Source organism: Muscardinus avellanarius, assembly GCF_963383645.1.
Source record: "Muscardinus avellanarius genome assembly, chromosome: 8".
Classification (NCBI taxonomy): Eukaryota; Metazoa; Chordata; class Mammalia; order Rodentia; family Gliridae; genus Muscardinus; species Muscardinus avellanarius.
Window position 1 is genome coordinate 70,954,611 of NC_137794.1, and position 17,274 is coordinate 70,971,884.

At 38.1% G+C, this 17,274-nt stretch overlaps 1 protein-coding gene across 2 annotated transcripts in view; it reads right to left on the reverse strand.

The window, feature by feature from the left end:
- ROS1 (ROS proto-oncogene 1, receptor tyrosine kinase) overlaps positions 1 to 17,274 on the reverse strand; it is a gene marked incomplete at both ends in the record, with an annotated part of 148,486 nt that overhangs the window by 32,447 nt on the left and 98,765 nt on the right. For both annotated transcript variants that reach the window (XM_080700734.1, XM_080700733.1), the window contains 6 exons: positions 901 to 1,063; positions 2,403 to 2,538; positions 6,997 to 7,080; positions 9,660 to 9,850; positions 12,777 to 12,894; positions 14,069 to 14,237. In XM_080700734.1, coding sequence (XP_080556860.1) covers positions 901 to 1,063; positions 2,403 to 2,538; positions 6,997 to 7,080; positions 9,660 to 9,850; positions 12,777 to 12,894; positions 14,069 to 14,237 — 861 coding nt within the window. The remainder of the gene's footprint in view (positions 1 to 900; positions 1,064 to 2,402; positions 2,539 to 6,996; positions 7,081 to 9,659; positions 9,851 to 12,776; positions 12,895 to 14,068; positions 14,238 to 17,274) is intronic.

The following is a 17,274-nucleotide window of genomic DNA, read 5'->3' on the forward strand; positions in this document are numbered from 1 at the left end:
GAGAAATCACTGTTTGCCAGGTCCTAGCTAATTAACAGCCTTAGAGGTAATGTGAACACTGGGGATTTTCTACTGATTTTAGAGCCTTTACAGGAAATGGGGAGGGGATTATGACTTTTGTAGCTATAAATAGGTTTCTACATATTTATTTATTTTTATTATTATTATTATTATTATTATTATTATTATTATTATTATTGGTGGTACTGGGGTTCCTAGAAGCCCTTCTACCTCCGGGCTATACTCCCAGACCTATTTTATATATTTTTTTTTATTTGGAAACAGGGTCTCTTAAACCAGCACGGCTGGCTCTAAACCTGCGTAATCCTCCTGTCTGCCTCCCAAGCATGGGATTACAAGCATGCACCACCACGCCTGGCCGAATTTTATTTTTAATTGGCATAATATTTATATACACTTATAATGTACAACGTGATGTTTTGATTCATGTATACACTAAGTAATGATCACAAAAAGGATATTTGCATATCCATAACCTTAAATTTTATCATTTATTAGTGAGTACATCAAAATCTACTTTTTTTTTTTTTTGTACCAGGGATAAAACCCCAGGGATATTCTACCTCTGAGCTCCACTCCCTGCCAGATTTTTGTTTTTTTCATTTTGAAACAGAGTCTCACTAAGTTACGAAGGGCCTCATAAATTGCCAAGGCTGTCCTCAATCGGCCATCCTCCTGTCTCAGCCTCCCAAGTACTAAGATTACAAGCATGTACCACGACACCCAGCTTCTCCTATTTGAAGATATACATGTGCACTATTGTTAACTCTATGCACCCTACTGTCAGTCCTCAACTAAAGAATGCTCAACTTTACTACAGTTCTATCCATACAAACTCAAATAAACAAGTTATAGAATTCAGAAATATATCCCTGTTACCTTCACTGCTACTTTGATTTCTCCACTTCCAGCTCCTAAGATGTCTATGGCCGTCCCTTCATATACTTCTCCAAATGCTCCACTTCCCAGTAACAGACGCAGAGTCAGTTTTTCCCGAGGGAAGGCAGGAAGATTTTCAATCTCCTCTTGGGTTGGAAGAGTACTATAAAATAAAAACATGTTTGTTCTCCCCAAATGCATACGGCCTACAAACTTGTATTCACAATCTCGGAGAATTCTGGCATTGTGTGTTCTAAGTGAGATGGTGATGTGGGATTTTGTTTCCTATTATTCTTCCCTATTCCCCCCCTTTTACACAGACAGGGCATGTAATTTTGATAGCAACATGCATATATGTGTGTTGCCTTGAGATTTTTAACGTAGCTAGTCTGTCAAAAGAGTAGTTATTAGCTTCTTCAGGTTCTCAATGTGAGAAAAAAGCAATTGCAAATTAGCAATAGATACATTTGGATTTATGAGTTTTCTCTCTGTTTGACACATCCAATCTCTTATGTAAAACAGATTTCACAAGAATCCATTCCATCATCGTCCATCAGGTTAACTATCAGAAAGTCAATCTCTGCCAGGCGTGGTGGCGCACGCTTGTAATCCCAGCATTTGGGAGGCCGAGACAGGAGGATCGCGGTTCATGGACAGCTTCAGCTGCCACTTAGTGAGGCCCTGTTTCAAAATAAAGAATAAAAAATAGGGCTGTGGGGGTAGCTTGAGGGTAGAATGCCCCTGGGTTCCATCCCCAGTACAGCCAAAAAAGAAAAGAAAAGAAAGTCAATCTCCTCATTTGGAATAGCATGGGAAGGGAGCCTCTAGACTATAAAAGCTTTGAAGTTTTAATAGAGAGACTAGAATATCAAATGCTCCGAGTATTTTCTCAAAAAAGTCACCTCTGAACAGCTTATTTAAGTCATCTCTTTACCTACTTTAATCCTTTGTTTTTACGTTTTGAATTATACATTTCCAAAAGCAAGGTGTATGATCACATAATTCTTTTATTTATGTCCCATAATATAGTGTCTTCTGAAAAGAAACACTTAAATATTTTTCTTTGATTATAATGACAACAGAAGTTCAAAATTAATCTGTCTTAGAGAGATTTTGTAGGCAATCACTATGCCACTTCTAAACTAGGATAAAATTGGCTTAATAGGACATGGATGAGACCTTTGGAATTTCTTCTCTTCAAATGCTGTCTCCAGTTGAACAACCATGTTACCATTTACTCTCTTCAATGCAGCATTTTCTTATCCTTTCACTTACTTGTTAACTACATGATAAAATGCTGGAAAGCAATGGATTTATTTTTCAGTATTTCTTTTGGATAACCATGAAATTTGCTATTCATCCCAGGTCATATTTGAGAATAGAAGGGAATGCCATTAATAATTATGCCAGATTAAGGGGCATAAGCCAAGACAGTCCTGGACACGCTTGCTTTTGTCACCAGTTTCTGCATAAAGCTGCATCAAGACAGCCCAGGTACGCACTGTATCGCGTAGCAGGCGTTAGCCAGCCCCACGCCCGCGGCCAGGCTGCGCAGCTCCGCCAGTGCTTTGTCTTCATTTATGAGAACCGTCAGCCCCTCTTTGGAAGTTTTTTTATTCTTTAATCTTCTATGCCAGACTGTAAAGAAATAATATAGAAAATAAATTATTGCTTCTTTTATTAGGATAATATGCTTTAAATGCCTAAATATAAGAACAATATTGGTATAATTGGAACTTGATCAAATATATAGCTATAGTTAAAAAAGCTAATTAAATCAGGTAAAATGCCAAAGATAAATATATAAACATACAATCTTAAGTTACTTAATCTTAATCAATTTACTCACCTCACTTCTCAGAGTGAAGTTTAACATTTCTTACTACTATTATGAATAAATTGTAATATCCCAATAGTAAACTCATTTCTCAAAATTACCCATAAACTAGAGCCAAAATAAACCAGACTAACTTGGATGATAATTATAAGTGAAACAAATTTACTTATGAATCCAGAAATGAATATCCAATTTATACTAAGAAGACCTACAGGAATGTTATCAATAAAATGGCACATTAAAAATGCTTTCAACATAGTGTCAGAGTACAAGATTATAGAGCTACTGCTGTTCATATACATATATTCTTTTCTTTTCTTTTTTGCGATACTAGGGTTGAAGCCCAGAGGGATTCTACCTCCAAGCTATACCCCCAGCCCAATTTTTTATTGTTATTTTGGTGGTATTGAGGGTAGAACCCAGGGGCTTTTCTATCTCCGGACTATACTCCCAGACCTATTTTATTTGGAAACAGGGTCAGCTCCTAAGAGCCTCACTAAGTAGCTGAGGCTGGCTTTGAACCTGTGCAATCCTCCTGTCTCAGCCTCCCAAGCGCGGGGATCACAAGTGTGTGCCACCACGCCCAGCTTTTTTACTGTTAGTTTGAAACAGAGTCACTAAATTGCAAAGGACCTCACTAAGTAGCTGAGGCTGGCTGCAAACTGTGATCCTCCTGTCTCAGCCTCCCTGTATTCCTCCTATCTCAGATTCCCAAATGCTGGGATTACAAGTGTGCGCCACCATGGCCAGCTCATATACATATATTCAAATATGTAGAAAAATTATTGAAATGAAGCCCACCAAACATTGACCCTGGTTCCCTCTAGTTGTGAATCATGAGTGATTTGCATTGTCCTTTTATATCATGAGCAGACATTATTTTATAATGATAAAAAGTATTATTTTTTAAGGATTAAAATGCACTTGTATTAATAAGATCACCTGTCTATAGTAGAACTCAAGTTGAAAACAGCGATGATGCTTAGGGAGATGATTGTTAAAAGTTGAACTTTATGTCACAGGAACTTCAGGATTCAGGAAGTTAAGAGTTTTATTCAAGTGAAATTCCACTTGAGGAACCATGTGTTGAAAGGCTGTAAATACCTTTGCTGCTGCAAATTGTCAACCCTAAAATGCTCCCATCACCTCACCGAGAACCTCCGAGACCCGTGCTGCCTCTCACATCTCTCATCCGAGACTTAAAAGATCAATCATGAGTCCTAGTTAGTGTTTCTCCTACAGCTCCATTTCCCACATTTCATCTTATTTAACACAGATCTTGCTAGTTCTCTTTTCACACTGGTGCGTCTCCCCTCCCTCATTAAAGGATGAGCTCCTGAGGTTGGCAATTGTATTTCACAGCTTTCTGTTTTACTCTCCTCCCAAGCACAAGGTTAATGTTGCATGTTAAATATGCCCACACACCAGTGAAAAGGCTGCCCCGGCTTATTTTATTTTTAAACCCTTGTTTCAATCTCAGAAGCAGGGCTGACAAGAACCCTCAGCACAATATAAATGTTAAAAGAAAGGCTAACTTAGTAACTCGGTCTTTTCTCATGCACTCACACACTCCTGTTAGGAAAATAACGCATGCACTGTTAATAAAAGCAAAAACTGAATTAGCTTAGCTACACTCAAATATCCGTGAGTTTCAAACAGAATAACCTTTACGTTCCAAGAAAGTCAGCTATTCACAGGATGCCTTGAAAGTATACAAAAGGTTGTCTGAATTTTTCTCATGTTCACCCACCAGTCAGGGTTTAAAAAATGGTAGTGCACAAATAGGCGAGCAAAGGTTGGATGGAGGGTTCTTCGTAAAATATTCCTTTCCAGGAGGAAAGCAGACAAGCAGTCAAGCCTATATGGCAACTGCCAAATATACCACAGTCAAATGCGTAATTCTGGAGGGGCCGGCTTAGTGGCACAAACATCAGCTGTGCGATACTTAGACTCCCTGGAACCACAGGTTAAAATCCTGACGGGGTCAGCTGAAATTTTTAGCTTTCCCAGAGAGCTGAAGAAGTTCCACATATTATCTGGGTGGACTTCTTAAAATGAAATCTCAATTCAAGTTCAAAGGGCTCTCTGATACCTTAGGACTCTAATCAGCTCAGAGTAAAGACAGAACATTTAATGAAATATTTGTTTTCTTTATCTTGAGAGAATTCAACTTTATGTTTGTAATTTTTCTTTCAGCTTCCCCTTGTAACTTGACCTTATTTATAAACAAAATAAGCCACAGCTTCTTATTCCTTTCTTATAATGTTTCAGTGTGTCTGAGATTCTTAACATAAACAACAGATTAGGGGACTATATATCCTATACCCCAAACCAAGACATATGGAGAACTGAAAGTAAGATAAATATTTATGCTGAAATAACAGGAATAAAAGAGAACACACAATCAAAATGATCACCCCAAGTCCGGGCGTGGTGGTGTACGCTTGTAATCCCCGCGCTTGGGAGGCGGAGACAGGAGGATCGCGCAGGTCCGAAGCCAGCCGCGCTGGCTTAAGAGACCCTGTTTCAGAAATATAAAATAGGTCTGGGAGTGTAGCCTGGAGGTAGAAGGGCTTCCAGGAACCCCAGTACCATCACACAAAAAAATGATCACCCCATAGGCCCAATATCCTTCATCTCTTTGGGGGTTGCCACTACGTTTTATCATCTTGGAATAAGATCTTTAAGAGGGGAATGGTCTTTAAGACTAGAATGCCAGCTTAAAATGGATAATGGGAAGTAGCTAACTTTCCATGTCGCTAATGTAGTTCTTCTGACTTCCTGGTTATATTTAAATGAACATGGATTTAAAAGAAGCCAATTAGACGTCTGAAAGCAAGAGTTGATCCTGTAAGCCAGAAATGGATCTTCCGTGAAAGAGGTCCTACTCATTCCAAACCAGGCTGTCTGCCTGGAGACCAAAACTATCCTGACCAAAGATTGTCACTGGCCTTCCACTAATCCTACACTTTTTTTTTGTACTCAGGGTTATTTTTCTTTTATTTATTTTAATCTATAAGCCATAAACACTTGCTATAGCCAATCAGAAATAAACACTAAATAATAAGCCAAACAAAAATAAACACTGTTTTTAAAAAAGCTGAAAGATGGTGCCAAGCAAACATTTTATCTAAAGTATACCATAAAATGTACATTTAGATATATTTTATAAAATATGTGGGCCCCCAAAGGCGCATGTATAAAAGGATTACTCCCCAGCTTGACACTACTGAGTTGTAATGAACATGTTAAGAGGAGGGGCTCATGGGAGATCATATGACCACTTCAGGCATACTCTTTAAGGTGACAGTGTCAGCCAGGTGTGGTGGCGCACGCTTGCAATCCCAGAATTTGGGAGGCTGATACAAGAGGATCACAGATTTGCAGCCAGCAGCTACTTTAGTGATGCCCCTGGGTTTAATCCTTTGTACCAAAAAAAAAAAAAAAAAAAAAAAGGTGACAGTGGAACTCCAGCCCCTTATTCTTTCTTTCTTTGGTTTCCAGCCATGAGGTGAAAACTTTGTTCTATCTCTCAGTCCCACCATGATATACAACCACACACAAAAAGGAGAAGGTGCAATATGTAATAGGCTGAAACCTCCAAAACTGTGAACCAAAGTAAACCTTTACAGTAACAGAAAGCTAATATATCCCTTGATTTAAAACAAAATTCACAGAAGTGCTTATAAAAAGACAGCCAAGAGTGACACTAATTTTTTTTTTTTTTGGCACAAGAGATTAAACCCAAGGGCATTTTCTACCTCTGAGCTACATATATATATATATATATATATATATATATATATATATATATATATATATATAATATATATATACACACACACACACATATATATACACACACACATATATATACACATACATATATACATATATACACATATATATATACACACACATATGTGTATATATATATATTTTTTTTTTAAAAAAGGGTCTTATTAAGTTGCTGAGGCTGGTCTTAAACCTTTGATCCTCCTGTCTCAGCTTCCTAAGTACTAAGATTACATGCATGTACCACCATGCTAGGCTATAATGCTAAATTTTATCAACTTTTAAAATTAGGTTATGTTTCATGTAGGAGATTAGATAAACAGATAAATCAATTGGTATGATCAAATAAATAGACCTTTTAATCTATTTTTAAACCTATAATACTCACTTTGAATCTCACTATGATATATAACCACAATCCACCAATAAAAATATAAAAAATAAATAAAACCTATGATACTTACCAAATACCAATGGGATTGTAACAACCAGAAATATTCCAACTACAATAGTAAGTATAATACTTGCTTCTGGTATCCAAAAACCATCTAATGATATAAATGAGAAAAATAAATTAATCCACAGAATAAAGCTAAACCAGTCCAAATTCTACTCAAACAACATATAGAGTGACTAGCCAGAAATAACTCCTACTAATTTTTAGATAGTAGTTCAAAATTATCCATGTACACTAAGGGAAAAAAATCAAAATTTTTATCTTTTTTTTCTGAGAGTCATTTTACCAATAATTCATTAGACTTCATTAGAATATAGCTACCCACCAATTTTCTATTTTAAAGTGACAGGGGAAACGTACTTTTTTTTTTTTTTTCTTTTGGTGGTACTGGGGATGGAACCCTTCTACCTCTGGGCTATACTTCCAGACCTATTTTTTTATATTTTAGTTGAAAACAGGGTCTCTTAAACCAGCGTGGCTGGCTTCAAACCTGTACGATCCTCCTGTCTCTGCCTCCCAAGCACGGGGATTACAAGCATGAGCCACCATGCCCAGCAAAACATCTACTTCTTTCAAGTGACTGGGGCAACTTGTATTTTTTTTTTTTTTTTTTTTGGTATGGAGAATTAAACCCAGAGGCATTCTATCTCTGAGCTACACTTTCAGCCCTTTTTTATTTTTTAATTTGAAACAGGGTCTAAGTTGCTGAGGCTGGCCTCAAACCTACAAGCCTCCTCTTTCAGCTCCCCAAGTACTGGCATTACAGGCATGCCACTGCACCTCACGACATGTACAACCCTTTTAATGAATTTGGGACAAAAAAAGCCTCAGTTTTTATATATATAAAGTTGGGGTTATTTTCTGCAATATCATCATACACATTTAATTCCATAAGTATTAAGCTGAGGAGACAAATATGAACACGTGGTACTTTCTCTTAGGTAGTTTCAGTTGCATAGAGAAAAAATATAGAGAGACCATAGCTAAGTACATCATAGCCTGTCAGCCAGTCTGGTTGCAGCCTGATTCTGTACCTGTCATGACTTAAATATAGTTTTAATATTTTAAGTTTTAATTTAAAAAAGAATATGCAACAAAAAACAGATATATTGCCGGGCATGGTGGCGCATGCTTGTAATCCCTGCGCTTGGGAGGCGGAGACAGGAGGATCACGCAGGTTCGAAGCCAGCCGCGCTGGCTTAAGAGACCCTGTTTCCAAATAAAAAAGTATAAAACAGGTCTGGGAGTGTAGCTCGGAGGTAGGAGGGTTTCCAGGATGCCCAGTACCACCAAAAAAAAAATAAACAAAAACAAAACAACAAAAAAAAAAACAGATATAGTTTGCAAAATAAAAAACATTAACTCATTGTTTATTTTATGTTTGATAACCTACCATATAGTCAATTAACTATAATTCCAATAAGAATTATGGGAGTTTTATATGAAAAGTATACATATAAGGCAATTGTTCATTTTGCCTAAGGAGCATTAGTTAAGTATCATGATGGATTCATTTAAATTGGGATATAGGTCTTCGAGGATGAAAAGAATTTCCATTGGCAGACAATTAAGGGGAAAAAAAAACATCTAGGTAAGGAGCACATTGTAGGGAGTGGGGTCCTTCTTCTAAAGATACACAAGGCCAAAAATCTAATGACAAAAAGCTCTTTACCAGACTAATATGGTTACAGCACAGGCATGAACTTTGGGAAAGACGAACAAAAATTGGGGGACAAGTCATGGAAGGCTTTACAAGCTACGTGGAAATTCGTGGTTGATTCTGAAGGCAGTGAACCAAGAGCCATTTGGTTCATTCAGAGGGGGTTAAAGTGAGCCAGGCTGTGCTTCAGCTAGATAAGTCATCAGCAGTGCCACTAAGCCACGAGCATGGGCAGGAAAGGATACCTTAGATTAGGAAGGCCAACACAGAAATGGAAAGATGGGAGTTCATCAGAAAGAAATCAAGATAGTGAAATCTATAGAACTTGGTGACCACACAGAAATAAAAATCAAATAGGGCACAGATACTTAAAGTCTATATAATCAGGAAGTTAATGCAAAACAAAATAAGATAAACAAGATGTAGATATTAGGGAAGAAACACAAAGTGGCTCTCCACCTGTTGTGTATAAAATGAGGGGACTGGAAACAGAATAATAAGGCTGGATAGTTAAAGACGATATTGTGGACAGTCTTGGAGACCTGTTTAGGAGCATGCAAGGGATATGGTAGGCATTAAGAAGTAGCTGAAGCCGGGCATGGTGGCGCACGCTTGTAATCCCAGCATTCGGGAAGCTGAGACAGGAGGATCATGGTTCGCGGACAGGCTCAACTACTACTTAATGAGGCCCTTTGCAACTCAGTGAGACCCTGTTTCAAAATAAAAATATAAAAAAAATAAGGATGGGGTGTAGCTTGGAGGTAGAATGCCCCTGGATTCCATCTCCAGTACCACACACACACAAAAAAAAGGAGTAGCTGATTATGATTAAGGAGAAAAATGACATGCTCGATGTTTTAGGAAGACCACATCAAGTGAACTGAGTAGTTCAAGAGGTTGGATAATAACCTAGATAGTCACCATACCTGGTACCAATGTTAAAGACCCACCTGGCTTTACACTGAACCTTTCTACAATAAGATAGAATGTGGACAGACGTGGTAACATACCTCCAGCTAGTATAATATTCTCACTGATTCCACTGTATTCACCAAATCCAAGACTATTTGCAGCCACCACTCTAAACTGAAACGTTCCTCTCAGGGTTTTAGATTTCCATGCGCAAATGCTACCACAGGACCCATTGAATGCTATCTTCCAACTTAAATTCTGGTTCTGTGAATCATTTGAAGCACTCTTTCTGCCAAAATAACAGTAAAATAGTAAATACAAAAGAAATGCACGCCATTATATGTGATATTTCTATCTGCTCAAATGTCATTTTAATGCAGAACTCCAATGAATCTCTTATCACACACTTTACCCTTGATCTTATTCCTCCCACATGATTTGGCTGCAGAACACAGCATAGCTTGTAAGGCCACCCTCATGATGCATAAGCCGACCCACCAGCCCATCAGAAAGCCACAAATAACCAGTGGCCAAGAGAAAGCTAACAATACTTTTCTTACTATTTAGAAAATACAAAATGTGTCCAGCATCCCAAACACATGAGATAATTATTTCATACTTTTTAACTGGAGAACTTCTGTTTTTCTTGATTTTCAGTCTCTTATTTCACTTTAAATCACATATAATATCTACATAAAATGTGCAATAAAAAATTGATAAGGAAGATTCAGCCACCCAAGTTATCATTATATCTGAGATTCTAAAGTTCCTGGATTCCTTTTAAATCTATCTACACTCTACCTCAAAGTCAACCTACATTGTTCTTCATATGAAACATGCAAAGAACGCAAGAGCTGGGTCCAAAAACTAGAATGGCTTTTAACGCAATCACTGAAGGCAAGCTCAAGGTCTTATTATATCTTCTCTGACAATGAAGAACGTTTTAGGTCTGAAACTTTTCAGAACAACCAAGCACTGTGACCTCAGGGGTCTGGAATGGAAGCTAGTTCTGCTGCTGCTAACTGAGCAGTTGTTTTGGAAAGAGCAGCAGAGTGTTGAGGGCTGAACTCAGGAGGGACAGGGAATCAGCAAAGACATCAGGGGTCTCAGGGCATTTAGCTTGGTCATAGTTGTTTCCAGAAGTAATGTGTCCTTGACACCATCCTAAGTAAAACATTTTGATATAGTTCTTTTTTACATTTTGTGAAGTATCAGAGTAATAATTGGCTTTGTTTAATCAAACAACTCTGACCCAAAAGAAAAAGGGTCCTAGAAGTTTGTCAAGTGGCTTGCACAGCTATGGGCCAATGAAGACATAAGTTGGACATCCTTGGTTTAAAACGCACCATATTGACAACAAAGAATTCTGTCATAGGGTGAGCACCTCCTATTTACAGCACACCACACTGGTGCTTTCTATGTGTTGTTTCATTTCACTGAGTCCTCACAACAGCCTAAAGAGGGTGATATCATCACCCCCATTTTGCAGATGAAGAAACAAGTCCAGAAAAAGAAAATGAGAAAGGATTTGAGCGTGGTCTATGTACTGGATTGAGTCATATTCCCCCAAAATTTATGCCTACTCAGAACCTGTGAATTTAACTTTGTTTGAAAATAGGGTCTCGGCAGAGGTATGATCAAGATAAGATGTAAGTCAAGATGAGATAATACTAGATTAGAGTGGGTCTTCATTCAACAATCAGTGGCCTTATAAGAAGAGAGAAACTGGGACACAGAAGCACACAGAGAAAATGCCATGTGATGATGGAGATCGAGATTAGAATGAAACATCTACAAGCCATGAAATACCAAGGATTCCTGCCAACTACAAAAAGCTAAGAAGAGGCAAGGAAAAAGTCATCCCTAGAAGTTTCGGAGTGAGCATGGTGCTTCTAACATCTGGATTAAAGATCTCTAACCTCCAGAAATGTTAGAGCAAATTTCTGTTATTTTAAGCCACCCAGTTGGTAGTACTTTGTTACAGTAGTCCCAGGAAACTAAAACAGCCTGTTCCACTCCCAAGGTCACACACTTTGCACAATCACTGCGCCATCAGCAACTACACTAAGTCCAACTAGAATGTCCTGACTAAAGAGCAAAGGTAGACGCTGAAGTTACAATTCATTCTGTCATCCTGTAGTGTGTGTATCAACACTGGAGACCAGGGCCAAAGAGTATACAAATGACTTAGATGAAATCGTGCAAAGTGTTACTAAATGGAACACACTAAAGGGTTCCTGGAGAGAACCTGGTACAGCCTGGTTATTACGCCCAGTTACAGTCACAGCCAGCAAGATAGTTGTGTACGTCAAAATACATTTTACTGTGCATGAAAAGTAGCAACAGAAATTTCATGAAGGTTTTAATTAGGAATATGGCCAAAGGAATTCTCTAGCATGAGCAGAAAAATATATTTTAAGGTTATGGGAATGCCAAAGCAAGATGAACCAAAAATAGATCTAAAGCTCAAGTTGCCAGGACTATAATTATGGAAATGACTTTTGTCCTTGGAACTTCTTAAAAGATGGTTTCATAGTCCCATGAGGGGAGTGTCTAAGGAATTTGGAATTCTCCCTGAAGACTGGCATAAAACCAGTCCTCCCAAGCCAGTTATGGTTCACTGAGCTCCCTGTGCTGGCAGAGTCTGAGACTGCATGTGCACACCAGCTGCTGGTTTTCACAAACAGCACATTTGCAGGCCCTGGGCGCACACTGCAAACTCTCATGTTCACCACAGATAGAAAAACCTGTCTCACTTACACACCTCGGACCGCTTCAGCCCCTTTCCTAATTTTAAATTGTGAAAAATACCTAGCTTGCTGCCAATTCTCACTAGAGAATATTCCTCCTTGCTAAAACAAATTATCAGAAATTTACAGGCATACCACCATCTAACATCAGACATCAGCTCAGCTTCCTGAACAGAATAGATATTAAATAAACATGGGTCACATGAGCCTAGGATTGACCTCTATAAAGTTTTAATGAACAGTTTAAGATTTCTGAGAATGAGATGATGGCCTTATAATTACAGTGTCATGGTGCACCTCTAGGAATTGAGCAAAGAATATAATGGTGTACACAAGGTCCTTAATCTAAAGATTCTTAATGTTTATATAGAAACACACTTTCATAAATATGATTAATTTCAATCACCTTATAATTAACTTCTTAGCTCTTTGTAGTTTATAAATAACCTTTGCAAATAGACTTACCTGATCTCAAGAATATAATACATAAGTCCCCCTCCATTATCTTCAGCTTTTTCCCACTGTATTGATTCTGTACTCCCTTCTAATAATTTTGGAATTCCTGGTTTACTTGGGACTCCAGCTTTGGGGGAAAAAATAAAGCACTGATTGATATGTTAGAAGTATAAAACATTCTGCATCGATATCTTTCTATAAAATATACTGAAGAAAGATGAATACATTGAAGAAATGTTCGGAAATATTCTGGTATAAGCAGATTTTTTTTGGAACTGAAGATTGAACCCAGTGGCATTCTACCTCCAACCAATATCCCCATTTTCATTCTTTATTTTTGACACAGGGTCTCACTAAGTTGTAGAAGGACTTACTAAGTAGCTGAGGCTGGCTGCAAACCTGTGATCCTCCTGTCTCAGCCTCCCAAGTACTGGGATTACAAGCGTGCGCCTCCACGCCTGGCATTAGCAGATATTTTTAAAGGGGTATCTAAAGTTCTTATTAGTGATGGATTAGATGGATTAGTGATTGGATTAACAATGTGTTTCAGCTTAACACAAAGTAAGTGATAAATGCAAATAAAGAAAACTACTGTAAATCCTGGGAATTTTTTTCACTACTATTACAGGGATAAACTTGGAGCAATAGCCTATCTTTCAGAATACTAATTAATTTAATAGGTTTGTTATAGTTTTAAATTTATAGCAAATATATTCATTTTCTAGAATGTAGAAACCATTTAACAGGTATTTGTTGAACACTTAATTACCCTTTTTAAGTTTAGTTCATGCTTCAAAATATTATAGGTAGAAAAAAAATCAGAATATAAAAAGGAGAAATGAGCCAGGCATGGTGGCACACGCTTGTAATTCCAGCGTTGGGGAGGCTGAGACTGGAGGATCGCAGTTCACAGACAGCCTCAGCTACTTAGTAAGGCCCTTGGCAACTTAGTGAGGCCCTGTTTCAAAGTAAAGAATAAAAAAAAATAGGGCAGAGGGTGTACCTTGGAGGTCAAATGCCCCTGGGTTCCATCCCCAGACCCGCAAAAAAAAAAAAAAAAAAAAAAAAAAAGGAGAAATGATTTTGTCCAACTCGGGATCCTCCAAGAGCAGGGCAGTATTAGCTTGCCAGGACTCATGAAGACTCCTGACTCCTGACTCGTCAATTTCTTTACATAGATTGTATAAAGAGTAACTTACTCCTCTTCAAGACAAGATTTCCACCTCTAAGATTGGCAAAACAAGAGATGAGAAAAGATTTGAAACATGTTTAGGCTGAGAGCCAAGTATATTACCACTCACCTGTGGTTTTGAAGCTTTCTGGAAGTGAAGAGCTATTTGCCCCTGTCGTGTAAACCACCACTACACGGACATTATAGGAGGTGTACGGTTGAAGATCTGTGATGTTGCAGACATAAGCAGGACCCTGGCTGCATGTGGCCTCGGCATGGTAAAACTCATTGTATGTCCACTAGAAAAAGAAGCCCCAACTAACGTTTTTGTTTCTCTCACAAAATGTTAAACATAGAGGTTTTCAGGTCTATAGCAAGTAACTAAACTCAAAGATTACTTTCTATTACAGAATAAAAGCCTTTTATTTTTATAAATGTCTGACCCCAGACATTATCCTCACCACCTGTAACCACTTTATTTTTCATGACAAGTCATAACTGACCTGAATGATAGTTCTTAGGATAAGTCCGAGGTGGGACTTGTGCTCGTGACCATTCATCATGGGGAAGATTCAGAGCTGTCACTTCCTAGCATCCCTAAAAGTAGAAACCTACCTTAAATCAGATTTCTAAGAAAGCGACCTCACAGCCAAGGAACAATGATGAGCGAAGCCACGATAACTTCAATGCTCAACATTTGTTCATTTAAAATAATATTTGTATGTATTTTTGCTTTTTGAAGTAGTGACTTACTAACCAAAACATTTAGGGTTTTTCTCCAAATAACCCTCTTCATACATGGGACCTGCATTCTTTATATTCCTGTCTCTACATGTAGATATAGAAAGTCTAGATCCCTAAAAGAAGAAAAGTGTTACCTACCATCTTCACAGCCACTAAGTAGCAAAGTTAAAGGGAAACAGAGAAAACCCTTGTTCTCATACTACTCTAGATATCGGGTCTCTAGTTATAGTTATCTGAAACTTCTTTGTGATATTGCTTTTTTAAAAAATTTGTGTTTGGACCCTTAAAATCATTATTTGAAAATGGTGACCCTTTTCACTTATCCAAATAGGAAAAGACCAAGGTTATAACATATTTTCAAGGGTTCTTGGTGTATTTTTCCTATTAGATTAGCCAATGAAAGTCAGTTTCCATAAATAAACTTTACTTTGCATCTCCTTTTCCTGTAGCACTCACAAGCTTAGTCATTTCAATAGTAGATACTTTCCATTAACTCTCTATTAAGTTAGGAACATTCTCTAGTTCAACTTCAGGAAGTAGACTATTATTCTACAAAAAGAAAAGGAAAAAATGAAACAGAATGAAAATTTAAGCATTAGGAGTGCTTGCACACCTGTAATCTCAGTACTTGAGAGGTTAAGACAGGAGGTAGCAGGCTTGAAACCAGCCTTAGCAATTTAGGAAGACCCTCCACAACTTAGTGAAACCTTGTTTCACAATAAAAAATAAAAATAAGCAGGGTGTGCTGGCCCATGCCTGTAATCTCAGCATTCAGGAGGTGGAGATGGAAGGATCTCGGTTCTCAGCCTCAGCTACTTGGCGAGGGCCTTCGCAACTCAGTGAGACCCTGTTTCAAAATTAAAAAGACTAAAAACTAGGGCTGGGGTTGTAGCTCACAGGTACAGTGCCCCTGGGTTCCATTCCTAGTACCACAAAAAAAAATTTAATAAAAAAAAAAAAAACAGAAGCTAGGCATGGTGGCAGACGCTTGTAATCCCAGGATTTGGGAGGCTGAGACAGGAGGATTGCAGGTTCACAGCCAGCCTCAACAACTTAGGGAGGCCCTCTGCAGCTTAGTGAGACCATGTTTCAAACTAAAATAGAGCTGGGTGTAGCTCAGAGGCAGAATGCCCCTGGGTTCAATTCTTAGTACCACACAAAATAAATAAATAAAATAAAATAAATAGAGCTGGGTGTAGCTCAGAGGAAAAATGCCTCTGTATGTAATCCCCATTCCCACCCCACCAACACCACCCTCACACACAAATAGAAGTGCTGATTTTAGGGATATTGTCTACGTTAAACCCATAAATATATCAATCCCACTGAGATATATGGCTTAATAAAACAGGTGCATCAAATCTGCAATATTTACTCTGAAGTGTGTGTGTTATGTGCGTGTGTATGACAGAGAGATAGGGAAATAGAGAGAGTAATTCCTAGCGAACTTTTTGTGTGTGTATGATGATACTGGATATTAAACCCAGGAGTATTCTACCTCCGAGCTACACCTCCAACCCTATTTTTTATTTATTTTTGAAACAGAGTCTCTCTAGGTTGATAAGCTCTCACTGCTTCCTGAGGCTTTCCTCGAACCCAAAATAAGCCTGTCTCAGCCTTCCAAGTACTGGAATTATAGGCATTTACCTCCACACCCAGCCAAGCTAAAAAAAATTTTAGCCCTTTTTGGCCCTGTTTTCTTAATGATCTGGTATATACATTACCTTAAACAACTAGGGTAAGTGACCCAACATTTCACATCATCCAGAAATTATCAAAACTCCTGAAATGTAGGGGAGATGTTTGCTGAGGGTACTTTCTAGAAAATAGCAAGAGTGTTGGTATCACTACACAGTGAATGTTATGGGCAAGCCCTCAACTCAAAGAGGTTCTGTGGACTATCTCAAAAGAACACAAGGACGGCAGGGCCTTCCATTTGTCCGAGACCAACATGCAGGGGTGAAGGCTACGGTATGGGTATTTTCAATGGGCAAGTGTGGACTATAATGTTTTAGAGACTGAAACTCCAGAAATTTGGGGTTCTGGTAAATATCTTCCCAGACAGTTGAGAAAAACACCTTATTAATGGACTTCCATGGAAATTTTTACCAAAGCAAAGTTATTTGTTTCTCTTCAATCTTAAATTGAATGTTTTTTTCTTCTGCACCATGTATGTGTATGTGTATGTGTATGTGTATGTGTATGTGTATGTGTATGTGTATGTGTGCGTGTGTGTGTGTGTGTGTGTGTACATGCAAGGACTTGAACTCAAGGGCATTCTACCTCCAAGCTACACCTTCAGTCCTTCTTTATTATTTTATTTTAAAACAAGCTCTCACTAAGTTCCCAAGAGTCTCACTAAGTTGCTGAAGCTGGCCTCAAACCTGTGATCTTACTTCAGCCTCCCAAGTACTGGGATAACAAGCATGCCCACCACACCTTACTCTTTTGCATAGCTTTGTGATTTAAAACAAAAAGTGTGCAATTCAAGATCTAGATAGAAAATGTTCTAATTTCTTCATTTTTCCAGACAAGGTAATTGGGACAGAAAAGACAGAGACAACATATATCATGTTCCTCCTCTTTCCTTTC